This window comes from Anopheles arabiensis, chromosome 3 (genome assembly GCF_016920715.1).
Source record: "Anopheles arabiensis isolate DONGOLA chromosome 3, AaraD3, whole genome shotgun sequence".
Lineage (NCBI taxonomy): Eukaryota > Metazoa > Arthropoda > Insecta > Diptera > Culicidae > Anopheles > Anopheles arabiensis.
The window spans coordinates 68,125,471-68,140,881 of NC_053518.1; the positions used below are offsets into that span (position 1 = coordinate 68,125,471).

Genomic DNA, 15,411 nt, shown 5'->3' on the forward strand with positions numbered 1-15,411 from the left:
CACGGAGAGAGAGACACACACATACAGTCACACCGTTAGGCACAGCAGGTGATCAGTGATTGTGTGCGATGAGATGTGCGGAAAATTTGTACTCGTTTGCCTCGTTTTCCACCTCGACCCTCACTTCCCCCGGTGCACCTTAAGATAGTGTGTACATTTCTGTACTGTTGAAAAAAAAACAACACACACACACACACACATAGAATATTGTGTACAATATTTTAACGCCGGGCGTAGAAAATAAAGAATATTTGCTTCGGAACCATTCGCTCGACGACTGGCGCGGCGCGGTACATATGATTAGAGTAACGACCGTCGTCATCCACCGTAACCACCGTGCGGGTTGGGGGGATATGAAATAAGGGAAAGCGGAAGACGATCACCCGGAAGGAAGTGGAGGAGGAATGGGTAGGGTGGTAGGGCGTAGAAGCTGAGGTAGAAGGGAAACTCAAGTGTATCTGTGCGGTACCGTTTTCCCCTCTCTCCCCGCCGTTAAAGCCTCCCCTGTCCCTTATCTGTCCTTCTCCCCCTTTGGCATGGGTTGAAGTCAATGGCACAAGGAGGAGGGTAGAAGCTTGAGGTGTGTGTGTGTGTGTCTGTGCAGACTGGCTTCACGGCTGAGCTCCCGCTTCTCGGTGGTTGATTTCCTCCCCTTTTCCTCATGAGGGGGCAGCAGCACGCCGTGTTACACTGTAAACCCATACATCACGGAATGTGACTGTGGGTGTGTGTGTGTGAGCGAGACGGTGGTCTGTCCGAGCGAACGGCGGGCGAGACCGACCGAAACTCTTCGGCGCGACGACGTTCAGCGCTGGTTCCTCCTGCGCCATTAGACAGTTTCTTGGCGGAGTTCAAACGGATCGGATCAACCGTTAACCGTACGTGCCTCATTTCGTGTACCGTGTGTGTGTGTATCTTTTGGGTGATTTGTGGGGTGTAATTTTACGAGTTTTACGATTAGCAATCAAAGCAGGCCTAGAAGTATCCCAATATCTTGCTCTAATTTTGAGCAAAGATCAAACTCTGTCCGTTAGTGCGGAGTTCTTGAGAAGTGTCCAGAAATTCAGGAACAGATCCTCGCGATCTAGCCGTGATATTAACTGTGTGTTTTCGGCTCTGTTCGCAGATATCCGTGCGAGAACCTCTACGTGTGAAGTAGTGTGCGATCTGCGATCGTGATCTTCGGGAAGATCTTCGTTATGATCCTGCCGTAACAGTTTGCAGTTTTTTTGGCGAAGAATATTTGCGCGAGCTGCTCGCAACAAGTGGTGTTATGATGGTAGTGGCCTCCTTTTCCTTCCCCTGTATGTGCATTGTGTGTGTGTGTGCGTGGGCATCCGTGTGTGACGATTATTTTCCCTGCAATCATAAAGAGAGCGAGCCAGAGAGGGATGTGGAGGGATTGTGTGTACTAAAAATATCAATGTGTGGTGCTTGTTGCGCGCGGTTTTTTGAAAGCGATTCGAAAACGTTGCACTCGGCGGGACCTTTCATTATCATTAGTAATGGGATTTCATCTTGCTTGCTTTTTGTTGCTGGTGCTGCTGCAAAGCTACGTGTGTGTCTGCGTTTCAAGATTGCAGATTGTTCCGTGTTGTGTTGTTTGTAACGATCGTTTTGGGTTATGTTTAGTAGACAATCTGTGGTGGCAAAGACTCTCTAGGTTTCGGTTTGTTTTTGATGGTCTAATGTCTGAGATCATCATCATCATCAACCTTGAAATTCTAGTGACGAAGGTTTTCTTTTTTTTGTTGGTAGTGAGAGACTTTCGAAAATGTTTGCGTAAATAGTTTCCTTCCTCATTTCGTTTTGGAGAAGACAGGAAACTTCATTATCCTTACGCTTCGTTATCCGTTCAATATCCTGTGCTAGCCTGTGACCTTGATTGGGTGACTGTGACGGGCAGCAAAGAAGCTTGAGCCACCGAAAAAGTGAAAATAGAGCACGCCTAGTGTACCGAGAATTTTCGTTCATAGTGTGCCATCCTTTCCATCCGCCCTCCAAAGTAAACTCCACGAGCACCGAAGATTGAACGGCGGATAGTAAATAACAGGTCTCACATTACACATTGACAACCACAACAGCAGCAAAAAAAAAAGGACGAACCTTCGAAGAATTCATCGGATCACACCGTGCCTTTGCGATAGGCATGCTGCTGATGTTTTATTGAGTGTTATTTTTGGGGACCGCTTGCTTTCCCGCCGCCTCCCGGACATTAAAATTCAATAAAAATCCCGTGTGAATCCTTCGTGCTGTTGAGGGGATAGTGTTATAGCACACTGACACATAATTGGCCTTCGATGAGATCATGGTTGTGGCACACACATACACACACACATACAGTGGCTTGCAAAATTGATGGTACTCTTAATGTTTGTCAGTATTTTGGGTAATTCTCAAGCTAAATCTTCATGTTTGGTGTCATTAGATAGATAATCTTTCTGATCATCGATTCAGTTTTGTGAGTGAAAAATGGTCATACTTTGTCTATAACATTTTGGGCAAAATGGCCAAAAACACCATTTGGTTGGTACTCAAACAATATTGTGGGACAGCTCAATACATTAAATGGAGTATTTCTTTGAGGTCTAAATCTAGTTTTCATGAGCAACGAGGACATCTGACCTTCTCAGGCTACTGATTCACATTAAATAAAGGTCTGTGTTGGAAGATAAGAGATCCGTAAAACACATAAACATAAGCGTAAACAAATCAGGAATTAATGATCCAAATTAGTATCCTCATCTTTTTCAAGTTCCTACAGTAACTTGAGGGTAAGATGTAGACAAAATGTGGTTTCTTGTGCATGGTTCAACTCCCAAATGGTTAAATTGAAACTTATTTTGAACAATAGAATTTATATTGAAATAAATTAACAATCATTAATCAGTAACAAAATGACAACAAAGTTGTCTCTAAAAGAACAAGACAGATTAAATTAAAAGAAAAACGTTATGAGAAGTTACATGCAAAGCCAATGTAACTGTAACATCAATTTAGTGAGTCACTGTAGATCACTTTCCCCCCGCCTTCTATGCTGATAAAATCCCCTTCCCAAAAAAACAATAAACCCATCGAACTGGTCAAAGCAAGCGATGCTGTGCCACGCTAGTAATAAACCGTTCGTAGCCGTTACACCGTAAAGTAAACAATGGAACTAATGTGTATCCCGTTAAAAAAAAGGCCTGTAAGCCAGTGAAATAATAGTAACACCCTGTTCCTTTTTAGTGTCCCGCGTGCTTGTGTTTGTGTGTGAAAATAGTGAAAATTAGGCAAGGAAAAGAACGAGAATTTGACAGCGGTGCGGATTAACGCGAACTGTGCGGAATTGCGGTGCGTCGTCGTCCTGTTGTGTGTGACGTTTACGACAGCTGCTGCGGCGGGGCATTATTAGACCAGTCGTCATCTGTACGGTGTGGGTCAGTCGTCTGTAAAACGAAAAGAAACCCTCTCTCCACCCCCCGATTCTAGATCCTATTGACACGTTGACATCGAGAATGGATAAGCGGCGGGGACTTATTTTTAACACCGGATTAATACTCCTTTTCCTACTGCAAGGTAATTGGTGTTTGTGTGTATGTGTTTTTTGTTTTGTTTGTTGTGTCTGTGTAAGGTCGTAACTATCGGGTGGCCACCTTTTCCCTAATCGTTCGTTTACTTCTATCTTCTTCGAAGTTACACGGTCCGCTGAAGAATTTCAACGGAACAAGTTAGTTGATACTTTCTTGCAAAGGGAAACCTTCGTTAGGGTCGTTTTTTTTTAATTTCTCAAGTCAAGTTCGCTGAACCTGTGGGAAGGTTAATCGTGTGTGTGTGTTGGGAATGGAAGGACGTCGGACTTTGAGTTATGGTGTTATGAACTTTCGCAAGGTTATGCGTTTGGTTTCTGTATTTTTCATCATAATCTTTAGTTGATGCACGGGACAAACAGTCAAAGGTGGTCGTTATGTTTATGAAACGCTTTAATCAGCTGTTTGAATGACCTTACACTATTGAAATAAACACTTAACTCACGTTGAAAAACAAACAAGTTCATGAAGGAAATTTTAAGTTTTTGTTTATTTTTAATATGACTGAGTCACTGTGACAAGGATTTATGAAGGATTGAGTGGTTTTAGAGCTACGTTAGAGTAAGTTAAATGCTCTAATGTAACACAAAAATCCGCGTGCGCTCATAATTGATCTAATGATCTAATACTTAAAGGATTTTTCTGATGATTGTTTGATGCTCTTTGCATAGTAGCTGAACTTTTCGTAACGTGGTGGCATTATCTGGCCGATTAAAACAAAGCAAAAATTTGTCATTCAACGCCACAGAGGTTCCAGAATGTATGCTGAATCCTGTAATCCTACATACATCTTGTAATGTCCTCGTTTGATGTAGCTGTTTACCACTATAAAACCTACTGTACTGTACTGCACTACTGTATCTCAACACTAAAGTATCAATGTACAGGATGATCTTGAAATATGTAGTGTATCCGATAGTGTGGTATCATTATTTATTAAAACCCAAAAGCGTCCAGTAAAAATTAGAACCTGTACTGAAGATAGCGTTACCACCCTTTTAATGATAAATGGAGTGTTGCTGCACATGATCTTTAATATCCCTATCATAAATGACGGACTTTATAAGCTACACACTATCGTCGTTTAATGTATCATCGATCATATTCATGAAATAAGTAATCGAGGGTAAACGAGGAAATAAAATATAAATAAAAACTGTCATAGATCTCTGGGAAATAAGTAACAACAACTGTCTAACTTGTTGTGAATATCTGGAGAAAAAAAACCTGTAGTTTAGGCAAATGGAATATTTGAGTCCTTTTGAATTCCTTGTAGCAGAAAGAATGTTCATTTTTTGAAATGCGGCAGAATTACTAACAAGCTTGCAGTAAGAAAAAGACATCACAACTATCATCTGTCACTAAAGGCAAGGATTCTATAGAACGTGAAGGTATTTATGTTTTGATTGAACATTCTGGGCGAATATGAATTCAATCGACCAAAGTCGAAGGTTAGCGACAGATAGACTTTAGACAGATAGAGAGTGGAAACGATCATTATGCCAAAGCCAAACGAAAGCAAATAAACTGATGCAGGTCTGCCCTGGGGCTATCGCTAGTGAACCCAAACGTTGACCAGACTAATGTTGATTTATTCCAGAGTTCCAGTAGCAATACAAAGATTTCAGACAAAGAGGAACATTCATTCCAGAAGCTATGCAGTGTATAACTATCGCAAAGACGTTTGGGTTATTCTATATGTATTTATTTGCGACTTGGATGACAATTGGTAGTCTGGACTATGTCTATGTGGACAATTTTGAATGGAATTAATACTCCAATAAGTGAGAATTCTTGGCTAACTTCAAGGCAATTGTCATGATCAGGGATATTCCATATCGGGTATTTTCAATTTTGGGAAATATCTACGTGTAAATACGGTATTTTCCCAGGTAAATTGAGTAAACTATCATCGATTATAGATGAGTATGACTTAACAACATTTCCGTCATGGGTTCAAGCCCCAAATAGACCGTGCCTCTATACGTTGGACTGACTATCCTGCTATGGTTATCAATAATTCACTGAAAGCCAGCTCCGTTATTGGTACAGTGTCATAGAATGAGTAGAAGAAGATCTATAACAATATAAGAGGAAAATATGTCGATTTTAAACCATAATTGTACGACAATTGTTATAATTTTTTCAGCTCGATCAGTAGATAAACTGTATTGATTTTTGTTGTGCAGCCACTCAAATTTGTTTTAACATCTTTCTATAGTTGTCAATTTCCTTCTTAACAGCTGTGTTATTTATTAACACGTTTGAGTCAATTTTTACCTAGAAAAAGCCAAATGTACCGGGTAAAACGCTTTGATTATTCGCTTGTTCAACTTTTTGATACGACATGCTTTCTTAGAATCCATAAAAATCATAGAGTTTTCGATTTGAGGAAAAAGTAAATGATCCTAAAGATTCAAGATATTGAAAACTTTATGAATCATTCGATCGTTCTTTTGAAAACATTGAACAAATCGTTTACAAACCAAGATCTGATTGCACGACATCTTTAATGGGAAAATAAAAGTGTTAATTCAAAGCCTCGTTAGAAGTAGAATAAAATGTATTAAATTTTGTTTACACAAAAAATAATTGAAAATTGCATTCAAACGAAAATACCCAATATTTACCAGGGAAAAAATAAAAAATGTAAAATCCCGGCAAAATTCCATAAAATATATACTGGATAAAAAGGTACCCCACGGTACAACACTGGTCATGATGCTACTGTTGCTAGTGTAATGAAACGATTCTTCATTGGCAATGGTTTACTTCCCAAGACTTTATTGTTCTATCATTTCTTCATAATTAGATCCATGCAACAGCATTTGAAGGACCAAGTAATCGTCCTTGTAGATGTAAATTGATTACAAGATAACATTGAACCGCCCTTGATTATAACCTCATTATTACTTCACGAACACGAGTTAAGGCCTAATTTGCAGTATTAATTTTCATCGATCGCATCGAAAATAAAACATTGCTCTAAAGCTGCAACTTACGCTGTATTTCACCTTTGTGCAGAAGTGCCAGAATCAATATTCGTATCTAGCTGCTAATGACTGTGTACTACAAATTAACACGGTGGAAATTGCCTCTCGCACTACCAACCAAGCAGCAACAACCTGGTAAACAGTCAGCAATTATCAAGCATCAGTCTGACAAAACAAATTTCCATGTGGTGTGCGGCTACAGTGTCGCGTAGCGCTTGCTTGCGAAATTGCGCCCGATGAGATCACTGTTGTTGCTACATCGAACAATATTACCTCACACAATACCGAAATTCTTCTGGCGTATATAATAGAGCAGATCTACTCCACCCCGAATGCAACTATTTTTACAGAAAGGAAGCTCTATCCTTGCAAAACTCCAATGTATTGGCAAAAACACACGGAAAAACAAACTCAAATCGCAAGTAAAATAAGCGTGCCCTCCCCAAAGTGTGTGGATCCCGAGTGCGCAAATCCACGTTTTGGTGTTGGTGCGCCCTGGAAAGTGTGTGTGGTGGAAAGGAGAAGGGAGAGAGAGGGAGAGAGGGAGGACACACTCACAGAAATTTTGGCACACATTTTCTTCTCCCCAGGGCAGAGTTGTTCGGTGGTATGAGATCGACCCGGCACCACACTCGAGTGTCTTTGACCGGAAGATCGTTTGGAGCGAACGGGCGTCCACTGCGTTGTCACACTTGTGGTGGAATATTTTTAGAAACTCGCATGAATTGCGAGTTTATTTTCTCTTCTGTGTGTGAGTTGAAGGAATTTTTGAAAAGCATATTGCAAAAATGAAAAAAAGACTGGAAGGGAGGAAGCCGTTCGCATGCAAATGCGCTTCAGATCCGATCGAAAAGATCGTCGATAGTACGATAGAGCGTGGCGCACGTGCGATGCAACGAAGTGCAACGGAATTGCACCTTGGCGAAAAGTAGGTGCGCATTTATGATGAATGGCCATGCCGGGATGGGATTGGTATCATTTCGTTATGCACGGTCGAGTATGCAAGGTTGTGTGTGGTTCCATGGGTGATCTAATTGCGGTGGCCAATCCCTCGTTTTTCTCCGTTTGAAGGCTGGTGTTTGAAAATTATAGTGCAAAATAGCGCCAAAAGCATCGGAATTCCCCTCAGAAGCAACAGTTTTCCTTCCCAGTCAATGCGCCGGGTCCAATTTTCCCCCAGCCACGCCGTGCCTATCAAAAAACCGCGCTCTCGCGCGCTATCTTTATCCTATGCGCAGCGCGCGTCAATCATGTTTGAAATTAGATTTATGACGCCTCGAAGGCATCGTACGGCCAGCTGTTTTCTTGCCTACGGTCAGCCCGTGTTGTGTGGGGAGTAAAATATGGTAACTAGTGTGGAGGGAAGAAGAGTTATCGGGAGGTAGGGAAATTAAAGAGCGACTAAAAAGCGAACGCACACCCGCGTTCCTTTGCGTGACCTTAATTTATCGTTTGCGCGCGTTTCTCTGCCGGCGTTTCCATCGTTAAGGAGGAAAAGTGTGCTTCCGGTATATATGTATATATAAAGCGAAGGCAGGAAGGAAGCTAGGAGCGATGGTTGGAGGAATTTCCTTCTGAAAGGGGTTTGGATGGTCTTTCAATTCTGACCAGTGTGCTAGTGGGGTGTGTTTGACGTATTGGTGATTGTGAGGAGATATGGGGTTTTCACTTGTAACATTTTAAACGTTTATCATGCGGAAAGAAGCGTTGTATATAAATTTAAAGCAAATTTCATGGGCATTTTTTGCTAGTAGAAGTATGAAAATAGGAAAAAAGGGTTAAACGCCTTGAAACCGTCTTCGATGGAGCAGCCTGGCATCTCATGAAGACTGCTGTTGATAGGAACGTGTGTGTGGTCTTGGATAGTATCTCTGGATAGTGATATATTTAAAAAACGTCTTTCGAAATAAATCTAAGAGCAAATTTGATTTATTTTAGTACAACTAGTCAGTATATGAAAGCTTGTTTTAAAGCTGTTCGTACCTGGCACATGCAGTATTTATAAAAAGGTGACTACGATACTACCAAAATTGATTATAAGCAGTAGATGGATTGTTGCGTCGTATGCAGATGAATATTTGATGCTTTCAATACGATAACAATTGTGGTTTTGGAGTGTGAGCGTTGCCTGGCCGAAATTCTAGTATAGGGATTTTCCAATCAAGTTAAAGTTGCATTGGATGCACTAAAACGGAAACTGCTGCATTATTCTGCATTGTAGAACAGTACATTTGATGAATATAATTGACGTATTATTTACTTTTGCATCACAATAACTGTAGCTTAAGTTTCATTGGAAAGAAAATCTTTGATTTATTGAAGCATATTCCCCTTCTCATTTGGTTATTTGACCCGTTTTAGTCAATAATAGGCTATTTGTTTCAATCTTGTCCACAGCGGCTCGTTCTATCGGGGGTTTAAAGGGCAGGTTGATATGCAAACTAGAATGTTAGTCAAAAAATATAAAACGAACAACAAAAAACATTCAATAGCGGATAAATCGAGTTACTAATAAATTTTTTCAACGAAACAAATATTAAAACTAACAAGTAAATATATTATCAAAAACAGTGGAAAGTATAAAATAAAACCAAATATGGTTAAGGAATATGGTACGATGAAAAAAACAGACTGTAAACAAAAATAGGCACTATTTAAATTAATTATAAATAACAAGGAAGAGTTAAATATGGAGTGCAAACGTACAAAAAGAAATTAAAGTTAAAAAGTGAAAATAAAATTATTTCATGGAAATAAAAATTAAACATATTAAAGGGGTAACAAGGGAGTATACAAACAGCAAAAACAGCAAAAGGTACAAAAAGAAAAACAAACCAAACACACAAGGAAGGGTAAAAAGTGTTTAATCATGTTGTTTTGTTGTACGATAACTGATTCGCTTGTTATTTCACCAAGCCTTTTTTCTTGTTATTTTTTGTATCATTTCACTTACGCCCTCAACTGGTTAACCTAAAGACAAGCAATAGATTGGACCACATTAACGTCTTGCGTTGGTTCACCATTGCTTCTTCGATATAGTAACAACTCCCGCACTGCTGACGCTTGTTGACGCTTTATGACGTTTGATTTATGTCTTGCTCGTAACGTGTTCCCTCCAACCCCAAGAATGAAAAGTTATTTGTCCATCCATTAGCAAACCGTCCACACTCCCCACCACCCGCGGAGGATAACTTTTACTACTACTACTACTACTACTACTACTACTACTACTACTACTACTACTTTCAACTTACTGTTTGGGTTTGCTTGTGCCCAACCATCGACTGCCGGGAAGTTCCGGGAACCCGCGAGAAGGAGTGGCGTTGTTTTTGCAAACTTTAGCTTGCTTTTACTGCCGCGTGCGCGCGTACGTTTAGCACGTTCGTTTGGTGGTTAGAATATTATCAAAATACCGAATGACGCGTGGAGGTATGGACAGTTTATTTTCCAAAAGCAGTCGTCGGGGCTGAAGTGTACACCGTGTAGCCATGTGTTTTACTGCCCTGCCCATGCGGACGGTCAAGTGGGTACGGTCGTCTTCATGAAAATAGAACAGTATGAAATATTTAATAAAAAAATAAGCATAACAGCAACCGAGGTTAGGAAAGTGTTGCTGTTTGTACCGCTTTGTTGCGTACGGCAGTAGCAGCAGCAGCAGCAGAATTTCCTCTGTAGTTTAGCTTCAGATTGTTGGCACAGATTTCAAACGTTCTGCAAATGTTTTAAAACCGACCCACACACCTACACACCCTAGACTTGCAATCGAGTAATGTAATTCCTCCAACGGTTGGGCAATGAAGACGGTTTCGGTCACAGGCGATTGTGTTTAGTAGTGAGCTGCTAGTGTGTGCAGTCCTGTAAAACGCTTCAGCGAATGTCAATGGTTTTTTTGCTGTGTTTATTAATTGTAATGCTTTTTGCTTTGAAAACGTGTGTGTGTGTTGGCAAGGCGTCAACGTTTTGTGGGGTTGTTTTTCCTTCCAACTTTGAACACCTTTTGCAGCTGAGAGGTGAAAACACGGTAAACGGTGACTTTCCTTTTCATCTATTTTAAAGCGAGACCTTGAATATTTGAATTTTAATGTGTATTAACCTTTCTTAATATTAAAATATCCAAATTTTCTATCATAAAACCCTGCACCATAGTCCCTAAAATCCCTGCACATCCAGAAAGGCTCAACACATATAAGCGGGCGAAGATAGTCGTTGTAATGATGATCATTAGCTCTCATTTTGGGAAGAAATCCTCACACTATCAATTACGCTTCTACGATAATGATATCAAGCACTAACACAGCTGAGTCGTTAGATGTCACCGCCTTCAATGAATGCTCTCCTGTTACTAAATCAAAATGAGTGAACTCAAATATTGACCTCACTCACATCTATCAACGATCGAATTTCCCCTTCGCGTGATAAGAATGTGATATCGCACACTCACACAAGCACACGATGATTGTGGTACCTCCACATTTGGATGATCTCCTGTTACAAAATGCCAATTTTGAAGCATTTTGATTGGCCCAGCGAGAGTGACAGAGAAAATAGGGGGAGATCCTAACCATCTAGGACACACTCACACTAACGATCATCTCCTTCGTTCGTGATATGATACACTAACGCAGTGCAATTTGGTTGTAGGTAACCTCCTTAATAAAATGCTCTCCTGTTACCAAATGCCAATTTTTGAAGCTTTTTGATTAGGCGCAACACAGCATCCAGCGAGAGTGAAAGAGAAAAGGGATCTTTCGCGATCTAGGGACACTTACACTCACACCGCAGATTTTGTAGCCTCCTCCTGAATGGCATGGTCTCCTGTTACAAAATGCTTCGGGTCCTGGTATGGCACAGCATCTTCAAATCCAGTGAGAGTGACAGAGAGGATATCAAAGCTATCTAGATACACTTATAAGGGAAAACGGGGCAAAATGGCACTTAGAAGTGTAAAGTGTCGTGAATATAATACTTATGATATTTTCACGACAATCGATGGTTCAACTTCTTGGAAAATAATCAGAAGTTGACGCATTATCAACAACAATAAAAAAATCAAATGAAATTTCAAAATCAATTCACTCATTAGAAGTAGTGAAAATGTATGGTTGCGCAAAGGGGAAAAATGGTCATACATATGTCAAAACACATCAAAACAAAGGGGCAAAGTTGACCACAACATTGGACTTAGGCTTTGGTTTAAACTCTTGCATCTTGGTAGAAGTGTTAGAAAAAAGGTTTAAGTTTAGTATTAAAGGTTTTTGTTAAATCATTTAGTATAATGCTGGAATTTTTCAATAATAACGTGTTATCAATAATTGTTCTTGTCGTTAGAGTATACATGAAGCACAGTTTTATTTATGTAAAGCTAATAAATTGTAGCGACCTTAGCTTTCACCACAGCCTCAAAATGTTGCTCCTATCAAAACATACCAACCATTTTGCCTCAAGTGATACATTTACAAACTTTATTTTTAAATTTTTTGACTAAATTAAAATTGTTACTTTTTTTACGTAAATAATAGATTTTATGAAAGTTTATTTTCGAGACGATGAAAATTACATCGTTTTGAGGAAACATTTTATTTGGTAATTTATTAGCTTATTTTGAAATTTTAGGTATCGAAACGTTCATAGTGGGCTTTAAACATTGTATTTGATGTTTTTCAATCATTAAAAGTCATTATCAATGTGTTAATATACAAATAATGCAGGTAAATATTTTGCCTCACGTAACCATTTTGCCCCACGCTCCCCTACTAATGACCATCTTTCCCACATGTAATACTAACGCAACACTAATACAACACACTAATGCAACGCAATTTGTTGTAGGGAACCTCCTTGATAAAATGCTCTCCTGTTACCCAAATCCGGTTTTCTAACGATTTAATTTGGCACAGCATCATCAATTCCTGCGAGAGTGACAGAGAAAGCTGCGATCTAGAACACTGATACTAACGATCATCTTCTCCATACGATACACATACGCAACGCAATCGGTTGTAGCATCCTCCTGAATGGCATGGTCTCCTGTTACAAAATGCCAATTTCCTAGGCTCCTGGTATGGCACAGCATCAGTATGGCACAGAGAGAAGCGGATTAGACTTCCCCTCCATGATAAAAACAGGGTGTCAAATACTAGCACACACACTAACCTTCTCAAACACACAATCCTTTGCGACTTTATTAGTGTCAGCGAACACATACTATCAACCACCGTTCGCTTCGTGAGCAGAGTGTCTGGACGATCAAATTCCAGTACAGATCTAATGCAGGGGGCGTGGCATAGGCATCTACTAACACTATGTAATATCACTCAATTAGATAAATGTAGCCTTCTTACTTACGTGCTTCCCTGGTATCGATGATTTGAAAAATGGATAACACTCTACTGTGGTATTAATATGTGAGAGAGCGAGATAGGAGTACTGAATTCAAATTCCAATTGGAAATTTTCGGTCGATCAAGAACGTGTTCGTATGGGATAAAAAATGCAAAGAAAACTGTTTTATTTTTGAAATTCATTTCTTTATTTATATTGTTCAATTAAGAAGCAGTGTGTTGGCGTTTATTGACATTTTATTATTTAAAGAACAATTGATTAAATGATCGCTGTGATATAATAAATATTAACGAGCGAAAGAAAACAGAAGTAACTTCAGAAGTAACAGAAGTACTTTCATTTCTTCCTCGAGCTGTCACCTGCCTTGAGATCAGCAACCTGCGAGTACCGTCCTCGTACAGCATATCGCGCGATGAGGGCGACCACAAACCGCTGATCCTCGGCTGCGACTACGACATCGACGAGAGCGAGTCGAAGGGGTTCGTGCTGAAATGGAAGCACAACGAGCTGCAGATCTACCAGTGGATACCGTCGCGGAATCCGGTCGTGTTTGTAAGTGAAACCAATCGGACCACCGGAAATCGAGCAACAAGCTCAATAAACACACTCATCCGTTATCAATTTCCAGAGCGCCTTCAAGGGACACATCGATCTCGGCTACTCCGAGTCGGACGATCGGCTCCACAAGCACAGTGCCTTAAAGTTTATCAACCCGATAGCCAACTACACCGGCAACTACACGTGCCAGGTGCAGACGTACCAGAGCGTGCAGTCGCGGACGGCCCACCTGCAGATAATCGTGCCCGAGACGGACTTCTCGCTCGGCTTCCAGCGGGAAACGAACGGCAGCACGGTGGTGTTCTGCAATGTGGGTGAAATTTTCCCCCGACCGGAAGTTTCGCTGCTGTAAGTATGCAATTGGGGTTGATCGTGGTTTTAGTTGGATTAGATTAGGTTAGGACGCACAAAAAAAGGCAAGAAAGAACGGAAAACGCATCCTTCATCGGGATGATGGTAATGATTGGCGTGGCGCTACCTATCGGAGAGTAGCGATACTAGCACCAAACATGATTTTTACTTTGCATGTTAATTTAACCGCATTAAAACACAGCACACGAAGAAAAGTTACGACTAAAAACTAAAATGTTTTAATTTGACATTTGGTTTGACCATTATTTAAGTTAAAGCATTGAAAAACTAAACCCTATACGCGTTGTAGTGCGGCTAGTCGACCATAGATGGCGCTATGTGCAACAAAAGAGAAATAGTTTATTTTTCAATTCTAACTATATTTAAATCGCATTCTATCGTTATTTGAATCTTTCCGGCTCACTTTCATAATCTATTGCTCTATTTTTTTTTTCTACAGCATCGATAACGAGAAGGTGCCCGACGCGGTAGAAACGGAACAGGTGCAGGAATACACCAACTACTACAACATGACGGTACAGTACATCCTGCCCGACCAGAACAAGGACATGGAGCTGGAGTGTGAGGTGACGATACCGGGGACCGACTACAAGCTGCGCACCAGCATGCCCTATCTGGGTAAGTGCTCCTTTTCTCGAACGTTTACTCGATAACCGTTTCCAAATGATTGAAATTCAATCCTTTCCTTTGCCCTTTTCCAGGTGCCGGCTTCCGGGCGAATGCTGCCACGTTGCAGGTCTTCCTCTGTACCTTCCTGACAGTCACACTGGCCCGCATGCTGACCCTGTTCTAGGGACCGCGTTTACATAAGTCGCTTCGAGACTGAAGCTGCTCCACAGAAAATGCCTTTTCGCAGCGATCGCAGGTGGTTGTCGGTCGTTAGCGCCCGGTCGGCGTGCATAAAGTCTTCTTCCCCATTCTCGAATTCCCTCTACCCTACAGTCTTCTCCAGCTCCTCCTCGCCCCCTGTGTCACACAGGATTCAAAGTGCAATTAATTGTTTGTTCTTTACGCTTACCCATCTATTCCCCCACTTCAGAGGGATGTGGAGAGGGACCTGTTGTAAATAATTGTTTGTTTTCTGCTGCTTTTTTGTTGTGATCGCTGTTTTCGTGTGTACACCACCGATAGAGAGAGAAAGGGAGCCAGCAACCTCTAAAAAGCGAGCGGTTTGAGTTTCGTCAAACGAAACACGTTGTGCCTTGGAAAGCCGCAAAACAACCTCCCTCGAACAGGCGATATAGGAAATATATTGAAAATATATTTTTTAATGTTTAAATTATTAACACCCTGTGCCTCTTCCTCGCTCCTCCCCTCCCCCCGCCTTACCATCTTCCCGAGGAGGATTTAATATGTTTAATAATACAGAAACAATTTACGCTTCGTGTGATGAGGAGGTTATCATCACCCTTGTTGGTGTGCGTGTGCGTGTGTGTGTGCACTCTCGTTCGTGTCAGTGATTAATTTAAATGTGTTTCCCCGTAGTCAAAGAGAGTCTGTACGTGAAGCGGATGATCGCAAGGATAACTTTATGTTGTATAACACACGCGTGTTGCCGAAATAAAGAATGATAATATT

General features: G+C 40.8%; 1 protein-coding gene across 3 annotated transcripts; it reads left to right on the top strand.

Moving 5' to 3' along the window:
* The first annotated feature begins 782 nt into the window (after positions 1-782).
* LOC120902335 lies at positions 783-15,411 on the top strand. Of its 3 annotated transcripts, XM_040311011.1 has the most exons (7): positions 792-882; positions 1,089-1,090; positions 3,229-3,558; positions 13,256-13,455; positions 13,532-13,809; positions 14,273-14,451; positions 14,535-15,411. In XM_040311011.1, the coding sequence occupies exons 3-7, from the start codon at positions 3,498-3,500 to the stop codon at positions 14,624-14,626; spliced, it is 810 nt and encodes a 269-aa protein (XP_040166945.1). In that variant the 5' UTR covers positions 792-882; positions 1,089-1,090; positions 3,229-3,497; the 3' UTR covers positions 14,627-15,411. The 3 variants fall into 3 exon arrangements, with proteins under 3 accessions (XP_040166946.1, XP_040166945.1, XP_040166944.1); XM_040311012.1 differs by lacking the exon at positions 1,089-1,090 and having other exon boundaries at positions 783-878; XM_040311010.1 differs by lacking the exon at positions 1,089-1,090 and having other exon boundaries at positions 828-911.